This window comes from Protopterus annectens, chromosome 1.part2 (assembly GCF_019279795.1).
Source record: "Protopterus annectens isolate FY-2018-M chromosome 1.part2, PAN1.0, whole genome shotgun sequence".
Taxonomy (NCBI): domain Eukaryota; kingdom Metazoa; phylum Chordata; order Ceratodontiformes; family Protopteridae; genus Protopterus; species Protopterus annectens.
This window is the reverse complement of record NC_056727.1, coordinates 1,212,397,858-1,212,419,517: the sequence shown is the minus strand read 5'-3', so window position 1 is coordinate 1,212,419,517 and position 21,660 is coordinate 1,212,397,858. Positions and strand designations below refer to the sequence as shown.

The following is a 21,660-nucleotide window of genomic DNA, read 5'->3' as shown; positions in this document are numbered from 1 at the left end:
TGGTCACCTGGGTCATAGTCGGGGCTTTATACCTGTATGCCACCAGGATACTACTGTGGAGGCTAGATTAGTAAAGACCGTTAAAGTCTTCGATAAGTTCAGTTTTTCCTTTTACCATAATTTATTATCCAGCCTTTCATACCACCTCACTTGACTCATTCTTTTTATTCCCCTGTCCTGCTTGCCAATGAAGGCAAAATTCAGGTTTTAGTAAGTTGTCTTTCATGGCTGCCACCTTTTTTTTCATTTTGTACCATAGATGTTTGCTTGACTATTCTGCCAGCAATATGTATTGAATACACAGCACTGACCCCCGTGTCACTAATTTTACCATCTAGGCATGCAATCCCAGCTACAGAATTCACATACCTTAATTTAACCTTTGGCTGTTCAACTGTAAGGAATTCTACAATGGAAATCCTCTCTCCCAACTCTCATGATAGATGAGCTGATCTCCTTTATTCAGTTTTTTTATCACCCAGCCAGCCTTTCAGGTGCCAGGTCTGCTATTTGAATGTATGTTATATATGCAACAAAAATAAAAAAGCAGAAGAATAATCCAAGCAATACGACCAAGTAAAGAGATCCAACACAGTTTTATTACCCTTCTCTAGCGCCTCGGCTCACGCCTTCAAGGAGAATGAGTATCACAAACACTTCCAGATTATTTATACCATACAATAGCTTTAATGGGAACATATCAGTGTAGGAAGTGTATTTCGTGTAAATATGTAAGCAAAACATTTGAATGTATTAATGGTAGGGTTTTTAGACCTTGTGGAATTTTTTCTTGCAATTCAGTAGCAATAGTTTATGCTTTGAAGTGTCCATGTGGACTGTTTTATATAGGGGAAAGCAAAAGAGCTTTCAAGGTCCGACTTCAAGAACATGTAAGGGACATAAAAAATAATAAGTTAGAAAGCCCTTTAGCAGTGCATTTTAGAGATTATCATAATAGTCTACCTGAGGGTTTATTGGCAACAGTTTTGGAACAGATAATAACTAATAATAATGATAGTAATTTAGTTAAACAAAAACTGCTGCATAAAGAAACAGTTTTTATATTAAAGTACAACACACTGACACCTAGTGGTATTAATGTAGAATGCAACTGGAGAGTATTTTTATGAATGAAATACATTGTAATTAATTGATTCATTGATTGTTAAATTGTTTTATTGGTTTTGTAATTAAGGTTATTGTATGGTATAAATAATCTGGAAGTGTTTGTGATACTCATTCTCCTTGAAGGCGTGAGCCGAGGCGCTATTTGAATGTATGTTGTCTGCCATCATAGTTAGGGCTTCAGCCTCTATGCAGTTAGACCCAGCAGGTATGTCATTAAGTTTTGCTATAATAACAAGCAATATTGATTATTTCTAAAGCATTTTATTTGCATCCTTTGTTTAAATGAACATGTTAGCTGTTGGTGTGAGGTCATTGCTCAGGTGATTAGCTATAAAACTGTGGAAACTGAAAATGTTTTGTGTCTATATGGAAGATATATTAATTTGAGTACAGAATAAAATTCAAGCCAGAAATAGGAACAATTAAGACACTTACAAAGATGGAGAATAGCACCAGGTTTAGGATTGATACCTGAGAGACGTCCAAAAGAAATTTGGGTTGGGATAGATAAGTTGTTTGATATAAAGATTGTGTATGTACTTACTGAACCATTTATGTCTACATAATGCCCGGTTAATTCACTCAGAAAATGGGGCAAGATAGTCAAATGCTTTTTTTGGCAGATTAGTGTGGAGGTTTAAGGCTATAAATTGTTAATAAGCTACATGCTGTAATTCTGGGCTTGATTCTGCCATTCTCCATTTACTAACTGTGTATCTGAACAAGTTGCAGAGCAACACAGTTAGCAAAACAAAAAAAAATGTTGTTGGTGTAAACTTTACATGGTTTTCACCCTTTATAGTGCTTATTAATATAAGCAGAATGGTGCAACTGTTGTGACTTTCTGTTCATATCAGAGCTATTTTGAGCAGTTCAGATGGCTAACAAGTTGGGCTGATGCAATGAACTCCAGTAGCATTCGGGAAGGATAAGTGTGGTTATATTGGACTGTAGTTTTCAGCAATAATGTAACCACTTTAAAGGAGAACCACACCCACAGACTGAAAAAAACATGTTTATTTCATCAAGTCTTGATGTTTCCTACATTTTAACACTACTTTTGGACTCTATATACTTTTTATTTTAAATGCAGTTCCAGACACTTACAAAGATGGTGAATAGCATCTTGATTTTTTAGTCTACCTCGAAGTATCCCACAATACAGTGTTTGGCTTTAAAATATTACATCATAGCCCCTAAGCTCCTGTCAGTGCATTGACTTTACATATGTTTTCACATGTACCCTGCTTTCTTTTACTCACTCAGGTTTAATTACCATTGCTTGCTTTTCAATGTCTGCTTAAAAGACAAACGGGGATAATCACACACAAGAGTATTCTCAGCACTTGGACTTGGTCTCCTGCTGTGATCTATCAATCACAGCAGCAAACAGCTCAAATTTGCCACTTTGACAGATACGAAGGGGAGGTATTTAGAGGGAGGGGAGATGAGTTTAAGGACAACTCAGGCATAACAAAAGAATTAAAATTGGCCACCCTAGAAAGAAAAAGAAGTAACAGGCACTGAGAATACCGATGCTCTTCGTGTTTCACTGTTGCAGTCATTACGTTTGGGTTATCTGCCTGCAGGTAGCCCTCAGCCAGCCTAAATATCAAAGCCTTGGAATCCTGCGCCTGATGCTGTTTTTTCTTCCATGACATCAGGTAGTCAGGGGTATAAAACATACAGCCGACGCCATTACATCAGTCTTTCTTGCCACACGGTGCCCGAAGCAGAAGCAGTTCACAAGTGCCAGTCGGCCAACTCCTGAGATTTTCATTTTCGAGTTTCAGAACCGAAGTCTTCAAATAAGCTAAGTACCCCATTGATGATCCTTTTTCTTTCTCTTAACCGATGTCAGTAAAAGTTAACCATTGTATTACCTGTGGAAAGCACATACCTCAAAGATTTTCATTTGTACTGCATTCCTTGCTTAGGCCCAGACCACAACGTTCCTCGCTGTCTGTTTTGTGCCTTATTAAATCCCCGAACTATTCGTCGTCGGGCTATTTTTGCAGCAAATTAATTTGGTACTTGGTTTAACTATCCAGAAATGGCTTTGGTAAGCCATCTGCCTACCGATATTCCGAAAAAATGTAAAGACAGAGACAGACCGCATAGGTCCAAAACTGCCGACGATGCTTCCATTAAGCTAGTCGCCAGTTCGCCGGTACTCAATGAGGCACTTTCGCAGCCCCTGATACCCGCTACTTCAGATTCGCAGGCCTTTACTGAGACCCTTTCGGAGTCTGGTATGCCACGAGATGCTTCTTCGACTTTGGAACCTGCGGATGTCTCTACCTTGGATGGTTCCAGATCCGCTGTGCAGGCACCGGCTTTTGAGTGTGTATTCAGGCCTACAGACTTGCATTTCAAACTGATGCCATCTTCTTCAAGGCCTAAAACTCGATCCACGCCTAGAAAACTGACGTCCAAACTGCATGGTCAAGCCCATATGCCTAAAAAACAAATGATAAGAATGGCTGAAGACCTTATTACTTTAATTAGGGGAAGTCAGCCTTCCCCCTCTGAGACCTAGAACTGATTTTCCTTCTGATTCTTCTGATTAGGATTCTGAAATTTCTGTTTCTTCTGATTACCAGGATTTGCCCTTATCTACCTATGAGGATTCTGATGCAGAGGATTCAAATCCTGCTGCTTCCCCTCCAGAAGATTTTTCTTTTGGTGAAACCTTGCACTCTTAAGGAACATTTCTGCTGGGAAAGCCAGGATTTCTCTGACTCCAAAAAGAGGCTTAGGGAATTCTTACTCCTCTCTCAACACAGGCCTTTAGCTATCCCTCCTGTTCTGGACATTATAGATGATGCCTTCCTGGAATCTAGCTTGGCCCCAGACTCTTTACCTCCAGCTCCCAGAAAACCTGACAGGTATTAGAGTACCTGACTCTCACAAGTTTCTCTTCAAAAATCCTACTGCGGATCCAGAGACCATTTCCCCAAGGACCAAAAGGCATTAAGGCTACTACTGCTAAAAACCCTACCCCCTCTGATAGAGATTCCAGGGCCTTGGACACATGGGGTAAGAGGGTATACACTTCTGGTACTTTGGCCATTAGCGGCTTAAACTGCCAGTTTCATATGTTAAAGTATCAACAACATACTATGGGACTTCTTAAACAGAAAATGATGTTGATTCCTGACTGTGCTGAACATAAAGAATTACAAGATTTAATGCATTCTGTTGAACAAGTTGGTAAACATACTTTGCAATGTGGGTTTGACTCTTTAGAAGCATCTTGCAGGGCTGCTGTCATTGGGTCTGTACTTAGAAGGCATGCTTGGCTTAAGGAGCAAAATTTGCCAGATCATTTTAAAGCTAAATTACTGGATGCTCCCTTAAACCAAGACCGCCTGTTTGGCAACAAAGCAGAAGAAGTCCTTAAAATTATGGAGGAAAAAGCTAAATTTATGCAAACTGTTAACGATTTCCTGCAAGTACAGCCTCCCAGATTTAGTAGGCATTGGCCTTCTAAGAATTGGTCCTTTCCAGTCTTTTTCAGGCCTTCTCAGCCCAAACCCAGGAACAGCAGACCACCTAGGCTACAGTCTCAAGGTACACACAGGCCAAAGCAGTGGGGGGCTCCCACTTCCAAAGCTGGAAGTAGTAAGACCCCCCCCCCCCCATGCAAAAATGTCACAATGACTTAACCTTAACCCTTCCAAGTCCTGCTAAACTGCCCACTCCCTTAGGGAGAAAGATCGCCCTGCATGCAAAAAACTGGGAAGTCATTACCCAGGACAAATGGGTTTTAAATATAGTTTTCCAAGGATACAGATTCCACTTCAACACCTTACCAACCCCAAACGGTTGGTCAGACCTACCCCCAAATCAGTGGGCAGATGCTCAGCGGCAGGTGCCCTCTCTTCTAAGTATCAGGGCTATTCAACCTGTCCCAGCAGAAGAAAGGGGACAAGGTTTTTACTCAAGACTTTTCCTAGTACCCAGAAAAGACAGCTCCTAGCATCCTGTACGGGACCTATCTATTCCAAACACCTTTTTGGTAATCCCAAAATTCAGAATGCTAACACTTCAACAGCTGCTTACTATGCTAGGCAAAGATGCGTGGTTGGCAACCTTAGACTTAAAAGAAGCTTACCTGCACATTCCAATAAGGGAATCTTGCAGGAAATACCTACGCTTCAGAGCAGGCTCCATGCACCATCAATTCTCTGCACTTCCCTTTGGCTTATCTACTGCGCCCATGGTATTCACAAAGTGTCTAGCTTCAGTCATTGCATTTTGCAGGCAAAGAAATATTCAAATATATCCATACCTGGACGATTGTCTAATTCAGGCAGAAAACCAGGGCATGCTACTAAAACATCTGGCATTTGTAAAGAGACTTCTAACCTCACTGGGGTACACCATAAAGGAAAAGAAATCTCATCTAGTACCCTGTCAACAAATTGTATTCCTGGGAGCAAGCTTGAACACAACTTCCCAGATGGCTTAACTCACGCCAGAGAAACAGTTATTTGACAGCCTACTTCAAACTACTGGCCTCAAAAACCCAGCTATCTGCAAGGAAAATCCTGCAAGCCCTGGGGTTCAAGGCCTCTTGCATTCTACTAATTCCATATGCAAGACTGCATATGAGGAAACTACAATGGTATCTAAAAAGCTTATGGTGTCAACATTCTCAGGGCCTGGAATCAATGATTCCTATCATTCCTTGCATAAAGACAGAGTTCCTTTGGTGGGCAGAGGCCTGCTACTACAACAAGGGGCTCTCATTTACTCTACCCCCTGCCACCCAAACCCTAACAACAGACGCATCAGACTATGCATGGGGGACTCACTTGGCAGGGCAGTGCATTCAGAGCAAATGGAACCAGAGATCAAATGCACATGCATATCAATCAAAAAGAAATGTTAGCTGTACAGAATTCCCTGACAGCCTTCAAGGACCACATTCTTTCAGGACAATTATTGGTAAAGAAAGACAACACCACTGTTATGTGGTACATAAACAAGCAGGAGGGAACCCACTCATATCCTCTCTGCAGACTAGCCATGGCTCTGTGGAACACAGCCTTGAGCTACCAAGTTCACCTACAAGCTCAATTCCTGCCAGGCAAGCTAAAGTCACTGGCAGACAACCTAAGCAGAAATCTCATGGACCCACAGGAGTGGAAACTGGAGCCAAAGATATTCAACCTTTTGAGAAACAAATGGGGGAATCCAGAGAGAGACCTTTTTGCCTCCCCTCAGAACTACCAATTGGACAAATCTTGCACAAGGACTTCCCACAGTCAAGCTTGGAAAGTGGATGCCCTGTCCTTCACCTGGGAAAGTCTCTCAGTTTATGCCCCCCCCCCCGCCTCTCCTCTCGAAAGTTCTGCTAAAGATCAAACGGGACAAACCAAGGACAATACTGATTGCACCAGACTGGCCACGCCAGCACTGGTACCCCCTCTTGCGCAGTATGTCACTGCTGGAACCATGGCACCTGCCTCAGACCCCTTCCCTGCTGTCTCAGCAGGAGGCCAGATTCTGCACCCTCAGCTTCAAACCCTGAACCTTGCAGCCTGGCTAATTCCTTGAGCTCTCCAATAGCATCTCTCAGTAAGCAGGTGCTAGACATCATTCTGGAGGCAAGGAGGCCTAGTACTAGAAAATCCTATGCTGAAAAATGGAAAAGATACTGTTCCTGGAGTCAGTCTCAGGGGATGGGCACAATGGTGCCCAGCTTACCGCATATTCTTCAGTACTTAACAGAGATGCTCCACAAGGGCCTTTCCTTCTTGTCAATTAAAATTCATGCCTCTGCCATTTCAGCACATTATAATACTGAACCCACCCCTCTTCTCTCACCCCCTGCTAAAGCAATTCCTCAGAGGGGCCAAAAATTTAAGACCTCCCAGGAGAGCCCCTACTCCAGCCTGGGACCTTAATTCTGTATTGGAAAAGCTCACTTTACCTCCTTTTGAGCCAGCTGCAACTGCAGAGTTGAAATTCCTTTCTTGGAAAACAGCCTTCCTTCTAGCCTCACTTCAGCAAGAAGAGTGTCTGAATTACAGGCCCTCATGGCAGTGGAGCCCTTCATCATCTTCCATGCAGACAGGGTGTCCCTCAGGACCAATCCCTCCTTTATGCCCAAGGTGGTGTTTAGTGTGGCCCTTAATCAGTCCATTCATTTGCCTACCTTTTTCTCAAATCCACAAAACAAAGAAGAACGAATACTGCACTCGTTGGACGTGCACAGACAACTTGGATTTTATTTGGACAGGACTAAGCCTCTCAGAAAATCTGAACAGCTGCTAGTTGGCTTTGCTTCAGGGGCAGAGGGGAGGGCCATTTCAAAGCAAACCATTTCTAAGTGGATAGGCCATTGCATTCATTTATGCTATAAGCATCATGGAAAACCTACCCCACAGGGGATAAAATCACATTCCACCAGGGCTGCATTTACCTTTACAGCCCTTCTCAGAGGTGTCCCTACTAGGGACATCCTAGAAGCTGCTACCTGGAGCTCTGTACATACCTTCACCAAGCATTTCCACATGCCTATTTTTTTCTAATCCAGGGCTGGTTTTGCCACTGCAATTTTGCAGGGCTTAATAGCTGGTTCTAATGCTATCTAATTACCTCCTCCCATCCTTAGCTTTGGGAATCTACCCAAATGTGATGACTGCAACAGTGAAACATGAAGAACTTAGTACAGTTGTTTACACTTACCATAAATGTAGATGTTCGTGTGTATTCACGGTTGCAGTCTTGGTTACCCTCCCTCCAGCCCCCTGATTTCTATTGACTATACCTCTATTCTTGTTTACTATGCTCAAAGCAGTTTGGTGTATTTGCTTTTTTGTTGGAGGTGTAACCTTGTATACTATTGCTTCCCATTATGGAGGCACCTGACATCTGGGGCAAGAAAAACTGATGTAATGGCGTCAGCTGCATGTTTTATACCCCTGACGACCTGACGTCATGGAATGGAAGAAGAGACAGCATCCGACGCAGGAATCCAAGACTTTGATATTCAGGCTGGCTGAGAGCTACCTGCAGGCAGATAACCCAAATGTAATGACTGCAACAGTGAATACACTCGAACATCTACGTTTATGGTAAGTGTACACAACTGTACTTTTTGTGGGCTTGGAGAAGGCTTATGGTTGTGTTCTTCAGCTAGTGCTGTGGGAAGTCCTGCAGACATACGAATCACAGGGGTCTCTCTCTCATGGTATAACCAGCCCTGAATGAACACAGCAAGTTTCTTGGCTTTATAAGATTCCTTAAGGATGTTTGGCTCCACCTAGGGTATATCTTGTTGCATTTGTTCTTGATTTGGATGAACAGGATATCATGACACAGTTTATGTGAGAGGGTGTCGGATTTTGAGGATGTAAGTTTGGTATACCCATGATTTGAAAATTTTCTTTTTTCCTCCTCTGATGATGCCCTCCACATTGTACTCACACAGCTCTCTGTTGGGTATAAAGTGCCTAAAATGAAATCAGCACCACCAAAGTGGAACCCATTACTTCCCTGAAAAAGTTTGGAATCTATTTTCATGTTGTGGCAGAGGAAATGGAACAGTTGTTAATGGTGGAGAGTTTGGGTACATTGGAGACTTGTTGTTGAGAAATGCCAAGACTGATGTGAGATTAACAAGTGGATTGGGAGAATGTCTAAAGTTTTATAGACACTGGTTTGTGGTGCTGAAGCAGGAGCCTTGAGTTCTTGGGCAAAAATCTTTAATTTGTGGTCCATCTATGTCCCTAGCTTCATTTATGGTCCAGCCTGTAAGTGGTGCCCAAAACAGTGTGGGAGTAAAGGTCAGAGAAGTGGAAATTATTTTTTTTTTTTGCACAGTCACTGTACATACTTTCTAAGTCAGGGTGAGGGGTTTGGTAATCAAGGACAGCCTTGGGGGCCATTGTTCCTTTGGATTGAGAGTAAGTAGTTGAGGTTTTTGGGCACCTTGTAGGGATGCACTCCCTCTCCCCCCACCATCATGCAGGGCCCTCTAGAGGTGCTTTCAACATAACCCAGTGGGAGGAGGCCCTGGGGAGATATGGTATCAGTATTTGAAGCCCAAAATTCTCAAATCCAAAAATTCTGAAGTGTAATTTCTCACTTGGTCAAGTTCTACACTAGCACAGCTAATCAAAAATGAACATAAACAAATTAATGTAGTTACTTCACCGTATGTCTGTAGCACGGAGTTCCTTTACTAAGTAAGTATTGCATGCTAAACATAAATTCTGAAATACTTAGTTCATCCTGCACCATTTTTCCTGAGATGCACAACTTTTGACCTTTCCTGTTTCCTCTTGTACTTCATGTCACACGAATATGCAGTATGTCATCCAACAAGAGAAAGCGTATCAGTGTGAAAGACCCCACAATTCTAACATCCACATATTTGCACTTACAGACTTTTCATTATGAACTCTCTGCATTCAAACCCACTGTGATACCACCTTTGTGATTTCTGGCCAATGGGCAAGTCCAGAATCTATTGGTGAGAGTTATAGCTTTCTGCTAGCCTTTGTTTGTAGAATGACCAGAAGTTATGGCTGGCAAAAGGTATGTTTGGTCAGCCATTAGTTTTCTGCCTTTGCAGCTTTTATCAGAAAAATCTAAAGGAAAGTGAATGAGAAATGAATAAGGCTCTAATATAAGCCATTGCTATCTTGGAATGTAATTTACTAGAAGTAGTAGATTTAACATGATACCCTCAAATATTCAGATAATGCTGTCCGTCTGTCTAGCACCTTGATATATTTAGTTTTGCTGCATCTTCATTGTTAAAATCATCTAAAACTTGCTTAAACAACAGTAAATCTGATGACATTAGGTAATCACTTCCCACGTTTTGCAGTCCTGTCATATCAGAAACTTCAAAAGTACATAAGAGAAGAATAATGTTGAAAAAACTGAACTGTAAAATTCTGCAATTCCAGTTCCTACTACCAGTTACTGTATGTTTTTCATTTCTCTAAAATCAAACATTGTGTATGAAATGAAAGCAGTGAAATATATCCTAATCACTACTGAAACCAATGCTTCACATCTGTGTTTTTTTTCCTCATTTAGATTAAGTACAAGATAACTGCTAGGCGAGAAGGAGATATTGCAGCCTGTTATGCTGACCCGCATTTGGCAGAGAAGGAGCTGGGATGGAAGGCAGAGTTTGGACTGGATAAGATGTGTAAGATGAGAATGAATCTAATCTTAAATATAAAGGAAACTTGCAGAAACTAATTGTAAACAGAATGAAATTCATATTTATTTGTTTCTGCAGGTAACATTCAGCATTGTTTTTTCATAAAATTAATATTTTTTTGAGCTATTTTTAACTCCTCTGTATCATCCTTTGGCTTCCTAACCTGTGCCCCCATCCATTGCTAGGTCTACTACCTTTTCCTTAATTGCCCTGGCTTACCAGCTACAAGCTGGAGCCAGTAGCAGAACTTAAGGGTGTCGGCCACCTTCTGTAGGGAGGTTATTACTTTTTAATGGGTTATTTAAATAGTACTTGTAATTTTTTGAGTTTTAACTATAAGTTCAACAAAGAAATCATAAATCATTTAGATACACTTATTATTAAAACAGACACAGGCTTTAAGTCTAGGATCTATAGAAAGCCCACAGCTAGTAACTCGTACTTGGAGTTTGGAAGTGGTCATCCCCAGTCACAAAAAAGGAACCTCATGAAGGGTTAGGGTGTGACTGTATGACTTCAGATCTAGGAGGTTTAACTAATGAATTAGATAAAGTGGAAGAATTGTTTGTGGTAAGACATTACCCCCAACTTTGATAAAAGAAATTAGAAATTATGTACAATTTCAGTGGGGGATAAAATATGTACCACTATTAGGGAAAGGTTTACCACCAACAAAAGGCAATGTTGGTAATGAGGAATTTAAAAGGGCTTTGGTTTTAGAATTTGGGCCACAAACTGAGGAAAGAAAGAAAATTGTAAAGTCAGGATGGAATATATTAACAGTTTATCCAGATATATATCAATTATTGGGGACTAACCCCATTTTTAGTTTCAAAACAGGACGAAATTTAAAAGAATATTTTGAAGGGGACCCTATGAAGCAGATTGAGTGGCGAATGTAAGAAGGGAACTAGGAAATGCAGGAGATGTGCTCAATGTGCATATATTCTAGAGGACAACACTTTAAGGTTAGACAATAATGTTGTTGTATCTTTCAGCTTTTCCCGGTTAGGGGTCGCCACAGCGGAACTCCGTCCGCTAATGATTGGCAGTAGATTTTTACGTACTGAGTTGCCAGCCCTGATGCACAGCCTTCAACGAAGGTACGCCCATTCACGCATGTCTCCACACAGAAGATGCTTTAGCTGAGAATCGAACAGGACAACGTCTTACTGTGAGGCGACAACGCTGCCGCAGCACCACCACCGCAGGCAATAATGTATGTTTAAAAATATATTTTTTAAAAGGAAATTGTAACTGTAAACAAGTAGTGTACTTGGCAAAATGCATGGGATGTTCAGGATACTACGTGGGGAAGGCTGAGAGTTGTTTTTGTAGAAGAATCTACGAACACCTGTATGATATTAAAAAGGGAAATGAAACAAGTGCTCTGTATAAGCATACCAAAAATTGCCCCCAGTCAGCTATGTTTGAGTTTGCGATACTGGACATTACTAAGATTAACCCTGGGGGGGGGGGATATGAAGACACTTTTAGATGTCAAAGAAGTGAAATGGCAGTTGAAATTACAAGCCTGCTACCCCCCCTGGGTTAAATGAGCATAGTAGTATTCAGCCTTGACTGAATTTTAAGGCTAATGAGTTAATTTGACTTCCAAATACTGGGAATTAAAATGTGTGAACCCTTATTAAAGCCTTGATCTTATACTACATTTTTGTTGCAGTGTATGTAAATGTGAAATGTTTCTTTAAATAATAATTGATTTTTAATGAATGTTAATTAAAGAACTGATGTGATAGGTTCTACGTTTATATAAGAGATGGGATGAGTGGTTGTGGAAATTATATTCTGAAGAAGTCCTTACTTGACAGGACGAAAGCGCTTAATATGATGATTTTATTTTTTATTGTAATAAAGTAGAAAGTGTTTTAGACCATTTTGCTGTCTTGGAGTGTCCAAGCGACTATAAGCAACATTTAGATTGTGTTTTTAATGGCTATCCATTCCACCCCATACTGTATATTTCAGCCAAAATATATTTATTTACACTATGCCGTACCTAACATGCCACATGTCTTAGCAATTCATTGGGTTGTTTCAAATTGAATGCTATGCCTATATGCTTATTAAGTGTTCATTGCTGTAGTCTGACAGTTGCATTTTACACTGTTTCTGTTGACTTTGTTGTTTTCAACTTTTAGTCAGTATGCAGGCATTACTAATGGTCCTAAATCCTCCTTTTCTGAGTTGTAATTAGCTCAGAAATAAAAGTTGCGTACATACACATTTTATATATATATATATATATATATATATATATACACACACACACACACACACACACCACAATTAATTTATTTGCAATAGCTAACATGGCAGTTATTAGCGACTACTGGGGTTGGATCCAATTCAGCATATTGTTGCACTGAAACCCCTAAGGGTGGAAACTGGTTTTTAGATGTTTTGTGTAGCATATCATCCTGTTAGCTGAAAGTTTCATAATGATATCTGAAAGGGATGAGACTAAGATATGACCTTTTTATATGTATATATAGGTGCCTACACCCAGATGATGATAGGCATTGACTGCTGTAGTCTGGCAGTTTGCATTATACCCATTTTTCATTAGGACTTTTTTTACTTCTACTCAGTACACAAACATAGCAATTATATAAGATGTTTTGTTGTTGAGTTCTCATTACATAAGAAATAAAAATCATATTTATTTCTCCTGAAAACCGAAGTTTTTTTTTCTTTTGTCACTCTACTTATGACTGCCCCTCCCCCCAAGCTTTTGCATCCTTTGCAGTACACTACATTACACAAAGGTAAAACTGTGTATGTGTTGTCATTACAGTTAGAAGCACCAGCAAAGTGTATTTTTAGCTGAGGGTCATTATTTTCTGAAATGTGCTGTAATGCTTTATATGGTAATAAAAAAAAAAACTTGTCTCTTATTGATAGTTACAAGCAGGAGTTTTGTATAGCTGTTTTGGTGTCCTGTTTTTGCTATTCTTCGTCCAGCTCCCTGTTGTAATTCTAAGAGTCATAACTGCAAGTCCAAGAATTATGAAAAAAGAGCAGTGGAGCTAAAGGAGGGCAGCGAATGTTAATAATTTCTCTTCTCCATTAAAGTGTATCAGCCACTTTTGGAAGCTTCTTTGTTTTAGTATTAATTTCAATTTCTGTTATACTTCTGATATTAAAGTTGCTAGTGGTTTTGCCCCCCCCCCCCCAAATTAAGATTTTAGTGTGCTGTTTGACTTTTTAGTTTTATTCTCAGTTTTTCTCTATAACCACACACACACACACACACACACACACACACACACAATGTCATATTAGGTACTTTAGCAGTAACTGAAAAATGGGTGTGATGTATTTACTTTTATTTACTGAAGTTTGTATTGAAGATTTACTCACGGTTGGTGTGGTTTGATTAGGAGAACAAAGCCCAAGTAAATAAACAAAGCCAACTGTGGATAAGTCTTCACTATAGAAACATCAATGAGTCGCTTATTGCTATTATGCAATGATATTTAAAAAGAAATTACTTACTTTTCTTAAATAACTTCTTTATATAGTGGCACTGTGATGTTCCCCCACTGTTTCCACATTATTCTGCTTTGTTGATGTACTGTGCATGCATCTGGGACTTACAGTTCCATGCTTATACAGTACATCCGTGCTTTGGAAAGCAAGCAACAGAGAAAGGAAGATCTCTGTTACTTTTTTTTTTTAAAGGAAAAAAAAACGTAAAAATCCAGAGAATTTAGAGATATGAAACAGACAGAGCAACAAATTAAGGAAAATCGGGTACATTTCTTTAGTTTTGTAGAACGTACCCGATTTTCCTTGCATTTTCTCTGCCCACTGTATGTACTTCTCGACCCCTTAGCTCAGGAAATGTGCAAACTCCTCAATTAGGGGGACACAGGTCCCTATTGTAAATGTTGCTCTTATAAACATAGAATGCTGCCAAAATAACAGGATTCATGCTGTTGTATGTTAACTGATGGATATTTTGAAACTGTAATGCGTTGTCATTATTTAATGACTTCACTCCTCAGTTAGAAAACTACAAATTTTATGAGGTACAGACCTAAAATATGGACACGTAAAATGGAGCACATAGCAATAGAAGAAAGTCTGGTCGTACTTCAGCAGCCAGACTTTTTTCTATTGGTATATACTCATTTAACAACAGGCATGCTGGTTAGGCTCACCAGTCAGCATGCACACTTTTGAATAACAGAGCTACCATTGTATACTGAACAAATATATATATATATATATATATATATATATATGTATATATATATATATATATATATATATATATATATATATATATATAAAAATATATAACTTACAAGGCATTCTGGGTAAATAAAAGAACTCCCCTCTTTAGTGGAGAAGCTTCTTGTTTTACATTATAGTTTCGCTACTACATTATCACGTGTTAATTTTCAATATAAGATGTTCCACCTGGAAGAACTAACTGACAATTTGTTTTTCTAGACAGTAAGAAACTACTGCTGGTGTATTCAGCATGGAAGTACAGTAGCCTATACATTGATTTAGGTAGTGAAACCTTGGGTGTTTAACTTTTCATGATGTCATGGCAGGGATTTTCAGCTCTGTGAAAAAAAAAAATCGGGGCTGCCATTATCAAGAAAATAAAATGCAAAAACAACATACTTCCCTCAAAAAATGTATAATTTGGTATTGTTTAATTTGATATTGTTTGTTAAGATTATAGCCAATTCCAAAGATTTATTTATATTTGCTTTTGAAAATGACCAATAAACTTTAATCTTGTTTTCTATAGGAAGCAAGATCCCCTGCACCCTCCAATGGTGGGGGTGTACCACCTCCCCCTCTATATATACATTCTAACTCCAAGATCACCATAACTCAGAGAAAAGGGAGTAGTCTGAGATACGATTTCGGATGTATATCTAGCATGGTTGTACACTTAGTTTTTTTATTCACGGGCTCATACATGAATTGTCAGAATTTAAAACTGTTATTGTTTGGTTCACAATAAATATGAATATTTTGCATTTTCCTGGCCGACAAGCTCAGTATTCATCCGAATGAAGTCTGAATCTTCTAACTGGTCTATTCTTATGGCAGGAGAATAAAAAATAATACACTTTTTCTCAGAAAAAGTGATATTTTATATAATTTTATATGTTATAGCAAAATACATTTATTTACATAGTCTGCAAAATAAGCATGTATTGTTGTTGCCTTTCCTTAAAAGCTATTAGATTGTGCAAAATAAAATAAGATCCCTAGACAATACAACTTTTATCCTGAACATTTCATAAACAGATTCTGCAGAAGCAGAGAGACTGTCAATTGAGGTTAAGGTAGCATTCAGATTAGAATAGGCTTTGGAAAGGATACAACAGTTTTAAAGTGGTTTGTAGAAAATAAATGCACAAGCTTTAGTTCTATTCAGAATAAATTAATGACAATTATGGAAAACATAAATATGAAATGTTGGTGTGATTTTCAACCTAACATAGTATGCATTTCTATATAAAAGTGATCTTTTTACCCCCTCCCAAGGTGGAAGCACATACAAGCTGAGCTCCCAGGACACCTCCAAGATCCACGACTGGCACCAGTGAAAACTGAATAAATCCAGGGGGTGTGGAGAGTAGCTGGTAGGCATTGGGTACTGGGGGCCAGGCCAGAAAACATGAGGTCCAAGAAGAACAAAAAAAAAATCTTTTTTTATTCATTGTATATGTTAAAGTATAAAACACGATTAAAAAATTGCCATTAAAATACAGCATGCAGGTGCTCCATAGCCTTTGATAATAGGAGCCTTTTCTGAGGATATGCTATAGGTAAATTGTACCAGAAACATTCACTGAGAATTTCTTGAAAAATGTTGAATCAGTTTGAAGAAATGGGCTTTTATACACAAACAGCAAAAATAGCCAAAAATGTCAATGATTAAAGGGCAGTCCTTTGGAAAAAGATTAGTTTTTGAGAAGTTAAAATATAAGGTGCACAAGGGAAGATCAGAGGAGTTAAGCATGTTTTTACAGTGGAGGAAAGAAGGAAAAGAGGGCATTTGTTCATAATGTAATGAGGAGTGCATGTAATGAAATGCATTTTAAAAATATGAGAAAAAGGAAGACAAGACTTAAGTTTCATGTTGAAGGCATAAACTTCAGTCTATACTCCATTCAAGAAAAAAAGAATGCATCAGGAACAGTGAAGCCCCAGTGACCAAAAAAACAATAAGTATAAACAAAAATCACTAGGACAAACACTGCAGTAAAATCCACAGACATTTAATAACAGACGGTTAGTGCTTTTATTTAGATATGTAATAAATTCTCTACCTTAGCAGCTAAGCATATTAGATGGGTTAATATAATAAACATATTATATTATAGTTGATAATTAGGTCCATAGCCATGCCAGCTTTCCATACATTGATAACATACTACCTGTATGAGTATTTGTAAGGTTTTAGTAATTAATTTATTTATTTGTTTTGGAGTGGGTGGATTTTGATTGTTAAAGTAGTCCAGCCTTGTAATGATATTGGGATATGACTTTTATCATCTGGGGTGGGTGTGAAGCAGTTTGGAACAAAATGTATAACAAATATTTTTATATTTCTGGTACAACATGAATTAGAAACTTGTTAGAACGGCTATATTTGATTTTTTTTTTTTTTTTTTTTTTTTTTTTAGGTGAAGATCTTTGGAGGTGGCAGTGCCAAAATCCTACTGGTTTCAGCAAAGAGGCTGACTTTAATTCATTTTGAACTGGACACTGTTGCAGTTTGGGATTGCAATGAATGTCATAGAACACTTCGGTTATGAACATTCCAATTTTGGTCATCTGAATATTGCCTTAAAGGGGCATTCATCTGTTTGTATAAATGCTGCATAGCCATGCAGTATTTATAAAATGAAGATTTCAGACATTTTCTTGTGTTCATTGTAGTAGGCCCCCAAAATGGGCATGTTTTAAAATTGGGATTGTTACTCCTCTATAGTAGAGATCAATATTTTTACAAATAATAAGATGAATCAAACTATTTAAATCAAATGTATAATGGATGGTTACTATGCATTCTGTTATTATATTTATATGTACATTTGTATGTAAAGTAGACTACTGAGTGAAGCTGAGCATTGAACTTTTCAGAAAAGCAGTATCTTACTACTGTTTGTCTTTGATATTCTTGACTCTGTGGGTCTGTGATGAGAAGCATGGTGCCTACTTTGGAGCTTTACATGGAGGAGCCATTTTCTTGTGAAATTATGTTCACTGATGGCCATTTGGTAACAAATATGTTTCATGTCAGCTGATAATGGGTAATCTCCTCTTTTTCTCTCACACTAGAGAGAAATCTCTTACTAACTGTTAAGGAGACTTTTCATTCATACTTCATAATGTTATCTAGCTCATTGTTTAAGACCAGACTTTTCTACCAGAGAACATCATTTGAAACCTGTAATGAATGCATTCTTTTTTGAATTATAGCATATAAAAATACTAACCTTTGTCTTGTTTTTCTTAATTGTTTCAAGTATTTTGCTGTATTCCTTAATGTCTTAAGGCGTAACTGGCAGTATTGGTCTTCTGGCATAGTAACATAGAGAATGCACTAAGTGTTGTATTGCCACCACCCTGAGCTACAGATCAAACATGATTTTTTTTTTTTGTCATGCTGTGCTTCATCCCTTTCTTTTCATGTTACTCTGGATTTGTCAATCCCACTCTGCCCTGAACAAACCAAGGACAAAAGTGATTTCACACAAAAGTCTAATGCAAAATAGTAAGTCCGTCCTCAGTAGACCATAGATGTAAAAAATTCCAAACAATCCAAAACGAGACAACGTTAAATTCAGTTCAAATAATTCAACAGTTCAAATAGGTAAGTGCTTTCGTCTGTAACACGCGACAGACTTTTTCAAAACCAAAGTTGCAGTGTCATTTCCTTCCTTAAATACTATTGTATTTCCTGTATCAATTAACAGTAAAACAACAGTGTATCTCAAGTAAAATCATTCTTAAAAACAAATATTGTCAATACAGCAGGTATTTTTCCTTTAAAAGTAAATGAACATAAATATTTTACAAAATTCTGGCCCTTTACTTTAAAATGGATAACAAGGACAAGTGTTCATTAATACCAGGGGGTTCATTGGCGTTCAGTGTAAGTTGCCACTCCAACTCCTTTATTTCAATTTAATTCCCCCCAGTCACCCCCCCCCTCACATTTTGCCTAACTATATCCAGTATACCGAATTTGAAACCAAGAAAATTAGGAGGAATTTGGGAGGAAAGTTCAGGGTATCCTTTCCAAGAATTGGGTTATTCTGGAAGAGAATGACCATCTCACAAACCCCCTGGGTAATGGTCCACTTTTCACCAACAGGGTGGGTAAGAATGTAAAATTTTTACTTGAGCACCCGAGATTACACACACAACACCGGATAGGGACCAGGAAATGTGGAAGATGCAGTGTTCTTTTATTCTGGAAAATGTTGAAATTTGGTTGGGTGATCCACTACAGAAGGTGAAATTGGTACATGGCAACTGTCAGACGACTGGGCTGGTGTATATTAGTGTTTTTCAGGGATGTAACCATCTTTACATAGGGAAGACGGAAAGATCCCTTAGGAGGAGAATTTACGAACAGCTTTACGCCATAGAGACACAAAATAAGAATAATGCCCTTTTTAAACGCTCACAAATTTGTCCTAATTTTCTTGGTTTCAAATTCGGTATACTGGATATAGTTAGGCAAAATGTGAGGGGGGGGGGGTGACTGGGGGAATGAAATTGAAACAAAGGAGTTGGAGTGGCAACTTACACTGAATGCCAGTGAACCCCCTGGTATTAATGAACACTTGTCCTTGTTATCCATTTTAAAGCAAAGGGCCAGAATTTTGTAAAATATTTATGTTTATTTATTTATTTTTAAAGGAAAAACACCTGCTGTATTGACAATATTTGTTTTAAGAATGATTTTACGTGAGTTACACTGTTGCTTTTACTGTTAATTGATACAGGAAATACAATAGTATTTAAGGAAAGAAATGACACTGCGACTTTAGTTTTAAAAAAGTCTGTCACGTGTTACAGACGAAAGCGCTTATCTATTTGAACTGGTGAATTATTTGAATTGAATTTAATGTCTCGTTTTGGATTGTTTGGAATTTTTTACATCTATGGTCTACTGAGGACAGACTTACTATTTTGCATTAAACCTTTGTGTGAAATCACTTTTGTCCTTGGTTTGTTCAGGGCAGAGTGGGATTGGTTTTTTGAGGTTCTGTTGCGTTACCTATCCCTATGCCCGTTGATTTTGAGTTACTCTGGATTTATGTTTCATTGATTAGATTTATTGTGTTGCTTAAATGTAAAACTGAGCTTTGTTGTAAAAATTCCAAACCAAGATTTCCTATGCATATCATATGCTATACTGCCAGTATGGTTGCTGTCAGTTGTTAATGATCAGGACTGCTGTAGTTTGTGAGTGTGCTAAAATACAACACATCCAGCTAAAATTTTAAAAAGGTGTATTAAGCTGCTTCATTGTTTGAGTATGACCACTGATGCTGATTTTTTTTTACCTTTTATTTACAGTGGTCCATTATTTTAGCTGGCCCATTATGTGCATTGCTTGCACTGATTTCTTCAGTTGGAGTCAACTCTGTCACTGAATATAACATCTTAACTCTGTCCAGAAATGTAACAATTATGTTAAGAAGTCTTGTTGAGTGTGGAGTCTGAAATTTTATTTGGCGGAACTTAATTCCCCTATCCCATATAAGTGTCTAATAGAATTTCATGCAAAAACTTTAGACTGTTCTAGAAGAAGAGCAGCCAGAGAGCAATTAAAATGCATCATACTTCAGCTAATGGGAGAAAAACATGAAGGTAAACATTTCTGTCATCTAAAGAAGACTTATTTCTAGAAGTCTGATTTCATTGTATGAGACAAAAAGGATGCGTTCTATCTCTTGGAAATGGAAACCCATTTTGATAGAACCATATCAGAGCAATCACTTCTTACTGTCAACAACTAACCACCTTGAGAAGAAAAGCTTGAAAAGCATGAAAAAGAAATATAAAGCTGTTGGAAAGAGAGTAAAATAGAACTATATCAGATTGTGGTTAAATAAGGAAAATATTCAAAATAATTGAAATTAACCCTCACTAAAGTAGTGCCATTTTATTTGGTGATAGGATAACTTGTATATTTATATGGTTTGTGTAGTGAATTTAATTAGTAGTTCACCTTGTATTTAAAAATCAAAGCAAAAAAGCTTTTGGGTGTAAACCATAGTAGCATGTCACACGTAATTTCTTTTACTTGATCGCATTCAACTATCAGGTATGTTCATGGTTAAAAAATGGTTATTCTAGAGGAAGCAGTGTTTGAAAACAATGGAGTGTTATCACATGAACACAGCTGAACTGTTGATCTGGATTGTCAAGCAGGTGTGTGTGTGTGTGTGTGTGTGTGTGTGTGTGTGTGTGTGTGTGTGTGTGTGTGTGTGTGTGTGTGTGTGTGTGTGTGTAATCCTGAAATTCATTGCTGTAAAAAAAATTTCATTAACCTGATCACAGTCAATAATAACTGTACTATGTGAGAAATGAGTTAATCTGAAGTTGTGGTTTTCATTTGATCTTCACCTTATGGGAATTCAGATCAGGTTCGGAACCTACTCGGATGCATTTTCCAGCATTAGATCCGAGCTCCAAGCTCCTCCCGTACCCATAATTCCCCTTCTCCCTCCTCCCCTCTGATCTCATTTGTGGTGCATCTAGCTAGCATCGTGGTCCATTGCGCCAGGTTCCTGGTAAGTACTTTATCAAAAATTTGTCTATCTCTTTTCTACTTTCTGTGGACTACTTTTAGGTTCTTGTTCTTCTAGTTTATGCTTGCCCTTGCGCTCAGGTGACAGTCTTCTAAACCCTTTAAAAAAAAAAAAAAAAAAAAAAAAAAAGGCCCTCTCTTTCCCTTTCTTTCCTTTCCCTCTCCAACATAGTAGTATGTGTGTGTGTGTGTGTGTGTGTGTGTGTGTGCTTTCCATCATCATGGCTGAGACCCCCAAACCAGGGTTTCGGAAATGCACAGGGTGTGGCCAGAAGGTTCCCCCTTCTGATGGCTACACTCTGTGCATGGTTTGTCTAGAGGTTCCCCACTTGGACACATCCTGTTCGATCTGTGTGGGATTCAACCCCCACACATTGATCGACAGGTGGCCCATGCTTCAACTTCCACTTCTGCTTCCTCTGCTCCAGCCTCTGTGACTCGACCTCCTGCTAAGAGGTCTGGGGATGAGGAGAAGCACAAACACAAAGACCGGACTAGGCCCAGG

General features: G+C 38.6%; 1 protein-coding gene across 2 annotated transcripts in view; it reads left to right on the top strand.

The window, feature by feature from the left end:
• The window catches only part of GALE (UDP-galactose-4-epimerase), a 553,592-nt gene extending 535,774 nt beyond the window's left edge, over nucleotides 1-17,818 (top strand). For both annotated transcript variants that reach the window (XM_044060070.1, XM_044060072.1), the window contains 2 exons: nucleotides 10,192-10,306; nucleotides 17,008-17,818. In XM_044060070.1, the coding sequence (XP_043916005.1) occupies nucleotides 10,192-10,306; nucleotides 17,008-17,081 (189 nt within the window). In that variant the 3' untranslated portion in view covers nucleotides 17,082-17,818. The remainder of the gene's footprint in view (nucleotides 1-10,191; nucleotides 10,307-17,007) is intronic.
• The last annotated feature ends 3,842 nt before the right edge of the window (nucleotides 17,819-21,660 follow it).